This window comes from Crotalus tigris, unplaced genomic scaffold, assembly GCF_016545835.1.
Source record: "Crotalus tigris isolate CLP2741 ecotype Arizona unplaced genomic scaffold, ASM1654583v1 scf7180000019004.2909048, whole genome shotgun sequence".
NCBI classification, from domain to species: Eukaryota; Metazoa; Chordata; class Lepidosauria; order Squamata; family Viperidae; genus Crotalus; species Crotalus tigris.
This window is the reverse complement of record NW_024097319.1, coordinates 1,109,102-1,117,173: the sequence shown is the minus strand read 5'-3', so window position 1 is coordinate 1,117,173 and position 8,072 is coordinate 1,109,102. Positions and strand designations below refer to the sequence as shown.

The window sequence follows — 8,072 nt, the reverse complement described above, 5'->3', positions numbered from 1 at the left end:
TGAATACAGGGTTAATAAATACAACTTAAATAAACATCAAACAATTATAAATACATTCAAAAAAACAACAAAATTTTAAATACTTTAACTCCAATATATAAAAACAAAACAAAACAATAGTTCTAATCGTACCTTAAGCATAAATTATTCAAAAGCTAGATAATACTTTTTAATCTCATATTTGTGCTGTATAAAATTCACCCGTCTTTTCCACACCAAAAAATATTTCTCTTGAGATTGATCTTTCAAATAAGCCGAAATTTTTGCCATTTCAGATAAATAAGAAACTTTAAGAAACCATTCCTCTAAAGTAGGCAAAAACTCCTTCTTCCAGTATTGCCCTATCAGCAGCCTTGCCGCTGTAATTAAATTCAACATTAAAATAATTTCTTTATCATCACAATCAACGATAATACCTAACAAAAACAGTTGTGGTGTAAATTTTATCCTTCTATTAAAATTTTTTTGAATATTCCACCAAATCTTAATTCAAAAAGCCTTTATGTTTTTACATGACCACCAAATATTATAATATGTTGCATCCAAACAACCACATCTCCAACATTTAGGCTGCAGATTTGGATACATACGAGACATCTTCTGTGGATCAAGGTGTCACCTTGAAAACATTTTGTAAAAATTTTCTCGTAAATTTTGAGCTTGTGTAAATTTAACATTTCTCACCCAAATTATCTCCCATGTATCTAATAAGATCGGCTCTTCAAAATTTTGAGCCCATTTAACCATACAATCTTTAACTAATTCTGTTTCTGAATCTAATTCCACTAAAACACCATAAATTCTTTTTATATGAGTTCGACTTTGATCTTTAATTTGTTTCAACAAAATCACATCCTCGCTAATCAAACCCACTTTTTGGTCTATCCTCCACCTTTCTAATAATTGTCTATACTGAAACCAAGAATAATAAATATTTTCTTGTAATAATTCATCCATAGATTTTAATTGCCAATTTTTCCCATCCCAATTAAGTAATTGTTTATAAGAAATGCTATCCATCTTCACTCCTTTTCTTATTCCTGCTATCGTATGCCCTGGGATTGCCCACAATGGGATTCTGGAATCTATTCTGTAATATTTCTTCCAAACTCGCAATAAAGAAATTCTTAAAATATGAGACTTAAAGACCCTATCCACCTTTTTATTATATATTAAATAGGATCTCTTATTTTTGACAATTCAACACTTTGACTTGTATTCAACCACTATCTCTTGAGACCATAAGGCCCAGTTGCCCATATGAACTCATATCTAAAACAAAAACAGACCGGTAGCTGTTAGTTTTAAAGATATATAATATTACTTAGCAACAATTTCCCCTTTTCACTTCACAAAATGATTCTTATTATCTTACCCAGTGAAGAACAGGAGGCAATTTTTGGAAGGAAATACCTGAGGTAATACATTATTATCATCTTGAATTCTGGACTGGCTACTACTGAACTGTTGTATGATAGACAGAAAGTGATAAATATTGCTACTGGGACAAATATAGTCAATTAGAGCATCCAGAAAGATAGGAAAAAGGATAGCTAGTACAATATATATAATCTACAGTGCATTTCCATAAGGCATAAACATCAGAAATTTTGAATCACAGCATACTTTATACTTGTGCTATAAACTGAATGTTATATTAAAGCATTTGGCTAGAACTTCTACTGTGAACTATTTAAGGAAAATATCCATGATTTTGAAATATTAAATTCACATGGTTGAAGCAGACTTTTCAAAGAACATGTTCTGAGTTAGTAAATTAATGTTAAATTTCTGCTTTATTTACTAGGATGAATTTGTATATACTGTATATACAGGTAGTCCACGAGGTACGAACTTAATGGAGCCTGGCCATTAGGCTCAAAAGTAAAAAAAAAAAAAAAAAAGTCAAATGAATCAGATTCAATTTTACAAATTTTTAAAATCAAATTCATTAATTGAATCAAATTGATCATTAAATGAATTAAGATCTGACTTACTATTTCCTCCGATTTTTTAACTGACTGCTGCCTGAACTGAGAGGCTTTCCTCGGTGCTGCCGGCCACCCATCACCTGTTTCAGGTGCAGCCTTCCACTCAGGAACTAAATGACCTCCAAGCAGACTACAGAGCTCTCTGTTTGCAACTGCTTTTGGAAAAAACCCACGCTGCTAGTCAGCTCAAACTTCTTCAGACAGCTGCCCAGAACTCTCCGACTGCAACTGCCATTAATTAGTTTAAGAGTCTCCAGCTAGGCACCCAGAGGGAGATGGGGGAGGGGTTTACAGAACTGTTGGTTTGCAACAGTAACAGAAATGGAAGGGCCCTTGAGGTCATCTAGTCTAACCCACTGCTCTCACAAGAGAGTATTCCTGATAAATGCCCATCCAGTCTTTTTAAAAACTTTCAGTAATGGGGCACCCACAACTTCTGGAGGTAATTTAAATTTAAAACATACAAACTACAGTAACATATGCTAATCTCCAAAATAAAAGCAAGGAAACACAACATTATAGAACGCTTTGTGTAGATGCTGGTTAGTATTTCTACAAGCAAACAATAGTTTGCAAAGTACAGTACTTAAAAAGAAGAGGTTTCCAAAGTGCTATAGAGCAGAGGTGTCAAACTCGCAACGTCACATGACGTGTCACGACTATTGCGACTTTTTCCCCATTGCTGGCAATGGGGTGGGCACGGTTTTGGCATGATGCATCCGGCCGGCAGTTTGACACCCCTGCTATAGAGTAACAAAAAATTTTTTTTTAAATACTTACACAAGCAATTCTAGCACTCCAGTCCCTTGGCGCAGGTTGCAAAAATCACCGGCTCTTTTTTGGCCATGTGATCAGGGACAAAAAAAAACCCAACACCTTTCCAGCTTCCGGAAATTGCATTCGTAACCTGAACAGCACAGGCAACTCACAGAGTTAAAATGGCCACTGCTTGTAGCAGAGATTGAATTCAAGTCAATGGCTACAGAGGCCTCTTTTTGGTCATAATTTTGAATTTCTAATGTAAATACCCTTTCTGAATAAATTCGTATCTGGGGGATTACCTATAAAATGGGCTCAGGGTAACTAATTTTGTCATACTGTTAAAAGTAGCAATATATACTGATTCTTAGCTATGTATGTCTATTTGTGAGGTAGAAAAATGGATCAAATACTCTCTAGCCATCCCTCTTTGTCACTAATGAACTTCAGCCCTGGTGAAACTTTTGTATCCATGGAGCATTCACATATTAAAGCTTTCAAATTTTAATTTCTTCTGTTGTTCTAATGTAGAAAAATGGACTTATATCACAATCCAAAACTTCAGTTACTCCCTGAAAAACATGTTCAGCATTTTAGCTTTAGATATTTTGGTGATCAGGTACAAAATAAAATATGGGAAATATCTGTAATGTTTGTAAAAAATAAAGTCAAAGTGCTTGTATTTAAATTTGTGCAAATGTATCAAATTATTTACTATATTGTTACACATATGGTATATTTTTATCTTCAACTTTTTGTTAAAATATCAAATATATTTCTTTTTTGTCCTAATGCTGTTTAGGATTTAATATTGGTATACCTCCTAGCCTCATATCGTAACATAACTACTTTAAGCTAAAGACCAAAGAAAATACTGATATGTTGCCATTTCTAATTATAAACTGGTATCAATTATGAGTTATCAATTCATTTTATCAAAAGCAGGTAGGAAACAAAAACAAAGCACAAGTTCTCCTGATTTTTAAACACTCAAGAGAGTTTTGAAAAATATAAAGGTAGTACACAATATACACAGCAGTTTACCAAGTTTAATATAGGAATTAGTCTTGTCTAATTTTACTATGCAAAAATGAGAAGTAAGCACAATTTATCATAAACCCATTGATTTACTACTTTAATAAAAGTGAATATTTGACAGTTGCTGACTACTCAGTATTGATACAAGCCTAATCTAACCTTACTTGCTTTTTAGGATGTGCAATCTAATTCATAAAGCATGTATTATTATGCTCTAACCTTATTTTAGCAAAATAGTCTAATGTTGTTTAACGACAATAGTGTTAAATAATTACTAATCTTATGAAATATTCAGACTAAAAAGAAAAGAAATTGAGTTACCTGAATAGAGAGTATCTGATACAAATCAAATATGTAAACTATTACAATCAAGTAAAAGTATGTTTGTAGAAGAAACAAAACTGCTTTTATTCATCAAAGAAATTAAGAGAAAGAGCAAAGAGGAAGACTGTTTCAAAATTCGTTTAATTTTTCTCATGTACAAATAGGGAAGTGAATAGCTATCATAAGGAATAGGTTGAAAATTTAGTACAAAGAAATGTTGCAAATACATGATAAATTCAAATTATTTTCTCCAGTCAGAAGTTAACATAGGCAAATGATTTAATCCCTTGCTATCATACATCAATAATGAATGTGATTTTTTTTAATTTCAATAGGATACATCTTAGTATAGAACCATGATGACATAATGGATCAACAAAACCTAGTGATATAAAGCAGAATCAATAAAAGAAATAAAGCTGGTATGAGAACCACAAGAAATTGTTAAATAATGATTTCAAGTATTTTTATTTAAATCAATGTTGCTATTAAAGAAACAACAAATAATTTCCTATTAGGAAAAAACCCTCATAATATAAATAAATAAAATATTAATAAAAACACTTAGTCACCTCCGGCAGCAGTAAGAATTATACTGTACATCTTGAGTCTGGCTTGTATTTGCATTTGTATACATTTCAAAAGACAAGTAAAGGCCAATTATATAATATGACTTTAACAATAGATAACATACCCCTTGTCATCCATTGCTAAATTCTGATTTTCTTGTGCCTCTTATCTTGCTTTCAAGTCAGCAAAGCAAATTTAAAGTGAGCTTTACAATATGTCTTTTTCAGTCATGTATTTTCTGTTTTTTCAAAATTGTCCTCATTCTCCTGAATTTCCATTGCTTCCTCGTCTTCTTCAAACATCTGTTCTTTCATGGTTCTAAATGTGAGGGATTTGGCAGCAACCTGTGCTGCTAAACCTGATGTGAAATTAAAATCTGTGGATATATGAAGTTCAGCCAATCTTTGTTTGATGGAAGACTGTTTATTTTCGAATGGTTCTATCATACTTACTCTACCCACAGCACTTTGTTTAGATTCCTCACCTTCTCCGTTGCACTGGGAACATGTTCTTTTTTCAACTTCTGGTGAGGCAGCAATGGCAACATCATGTTCATTCACTCCAAGGCCATCAAATAAATATTCCACCTTTCCTTTTTCATTTTTGGGAACATTCATTTTGTCATCAGAAATGGTTTCTTCTAGATTTTCATTTTTGCTACAATCCTGCTTGTCTCTGTCTGAATTTTTAAGTAATTCCGAATTTGGTACACAGTTCTCTGAAGTAGAAGTGTTCACTGCAGCTTAGTAAAGAGAAAAATAAAATGAATACTCTAAGTAACAAATACACAAAGTTTTGCTTTAATTTTTTTAAAAGAATAAAATTTGTATTTTACACAGATGATGTAAGACTATAAATGCTGTAAATTATATTTCCTCTTAAGAAATAATAGAACACAACATGATAAATTGTATATAGATTTCTTGTATATAATCAGATTACATCACTCAGAAATCTGGTGAACAGAAATTAATTTATAAAATACAAATTCAGGTAAGTTGGAAAAATTGGAATAATTTGCTATATAAATGAAGACTGCAAATACATCATGATTTATCATGATCTATATTAAAGATAGTTACATATTGAAATTATCATTATCATCCACCTTGATCACTAAATAGCAGTTGTTTCCACTTTTGTCTTTCTGCCTCTGAAGCTTTAAATCCCAACACAGATTTCAATTCCTGCAACACTCTCTTAGATTCTTCCCTTTCACGTTTTTGTCTCTGTCTGTCTTCCAGAGAAAAGTAATAAAAATCATCTCTCTTACACTCGTCCATATCTGTATCATCAACATATGCTTCAAGTTCCTGAAGAGAAGTGAACAAATACTTGGTTTGAGTTAGATATTACCATATCCTGCAAATTATTAACATTCTTAATCATCTATTAATTTATATTTTAAAGAAGCAGATTTCAAATGGAGTTAAAATTCCAAAGAAATTTTCTGAAATACTTATTTCTAGAATTTATTTATCATCTTAATCCACAAGGAGTGTAGGCAATGTACACCATTTAGGTGATGAAAGAAATATAAGCAAATATCTAATATGTATTATTCTGGCATCAGTGGCTCCACTGTGAACAATCTTCAAAGACCTTCTAGAAAAGCCAAGGGACTTAAATAACTATGTAGGGTTTATAGGAAATAATCAGCACTTTAAATTTCACTCAGAAATACATCAGGAATAAATGGAATTTCTAAGAATGCCCAGTAAGCCATTGTATTTTTGAACCAGCTGTAGTTTCCAGACAGTCTTTAAGAACACTTCAGGTAGAGCAAATTACCACTATCCAGTTGCAAGATGATAAGGGCGTGAAAGTCTATCCTCAGTGCATCCTGTTCCCTGTAAGGCTGCAATTAGTGTACCAATTGAAGTTGGGCAAGGCCCCTTATTGTCATAGCTTCTATCTGCTCCTCTAGAAGGATCTGAGTCTAGAAGAATCTCCAAGTTATTGAGCTATCTCTCCAGGGAAGCACAACCTCACTGAGAGTCAAAATTGATATTACCTTATCTGGAATTAAGAGGCTTCTGAATTAAGAGTCACTCTGTCTGATTTGGGTTGAGTCCAAGTCTGAACCTGATTCTCCTCATTCATTCATTCAAGCTTCCATAAACCCTATTTAACCCAGGGTGAAATATATACCAGAGAATCATCTGTATTCTAATAATACCTTACCCAAAACTGGTGTATTACTCAACCCAAGCAAGATGATAGTTAAGGCAAACTAAATTCAGTTCAGTTATCTGTGACCACCTTTCTATATTGCAGATATACAGATGCAGACTACAGAATTTCCAGTGACTGAAATCAGAAAACAATCTACTCAAAAATTGTTCACTATTTTCATTTTTTATATAAATTATGTTCCTATTACTATAATAATTGACATTCAAAATTTTTAAAAAATGCTCAGTCTTAATTTTTACCTTCAATCCTGGGAATAAACAGCCAAGTACTAAGTTTAACTGGCATTAATATTATAATTTAAATTATAATATTATAATTCTTTTTAAACACTAGCAGGAACAATTATTTCTTTTGCTAATATATAGCAAACATAGCAGGGTATAAGATGGAATTCATAACAATTTCTATCCTGTTAATAGATACAGGTAGTCCTCAATTAGCAATCACAAATGTAACCAGCAACTTTGCTGTTAAGCAAAGCAGTCAATAAGTGAAACTGCAATTGTGCTTATGATCTTACTTTAGCTTTCCTTTACTGTGTGAACGTGTGAAGTGCTCCATGAAGTGGCACCACTAAAACACATATTTGAGGAGTGTAATTTTGCATATTTGAAATGCAATATATCTATTTTAAATTCCATAATAGACAACTAGCAATACTTGCTGAACATATTCATAAATAGTGCAAAATAAAACATTAAGCAAGATTTGTCTCTTTTCCATACAGAATATGATATTTTTCTCTGCACTACTATCCAAATAGGAAGTTATTTGTTACACAAAAGATGGGAAATTCTGGGAGTTGATATGTTACACAATACTGTTTCTGAATTGAATAGAAAGGCGGGATGCAAGCTGACAAATATGCACTTCATTGATAACACACTTAATCCCTCCTCCCCTAAAAAACAAAAAAAATGTTGCAAAAATTGTAGCAGTTATTAACAGTGATTTTCCTATCTGTATGCATAAACAATAATCTCTACATTTTATTTTGTGAATAAAACCTTTATAGAGTTTTATACTTCGATTACCTGTTCTTCAGGAACAGGGTCTTTGTCTTCTATATGCACCGTTGGCTGCATTAAAGGTACCGTAGTGCAATGCTTGTTTTCACAAAATGGTTCAGATTTACCTGGAAGTAAAAAGGTATATCACAAGATTGGAATATTTGGAATAACAATGTAGAAAGAT

General features: G+C 32.3%; 1 protein-coding gene across 4 annotated transcripts in view; it reads right to left on the bottom strand.

Annotated features, from left to right (window-relative positions):
• Nucleotides 1-4,234: 4,234 nt before the first annotated feature.
• VEZT (vezatin, adherens junctions transmembrane protein) overlaps nt 4,235-8,072 on the bottom strand; it is a 48,809-nt gene continuing 44,971 nt past the window's right edge. For 3 of the 4 annotated variants that reach the window (XM_039358126.1, XM_039358124.1, XM_039358127.1), the window contains exons 10-12: nt 7,913-8,013; nt 5,791-5,995; nt 4,235-5,424 (exon numbers count right to left, since the gene is read on the bottom strand). In XM_039358126.1, coding sequence (XP_039214060.1) covers nt 4,910-5,424; nt 5,791-5,995; nt 7,913-8,013 — 821 coding nt within the window. In that variant the 3' untranslated portion in view covers nt 4,235-4,909. The remainder of the gene's footprint in view (nt 5,425-5,790; nt 5,996-7,912; nt 8,014-8,072) is intronic. The other variant, XM_039358125.1, reaches the window with a different exon arrangement.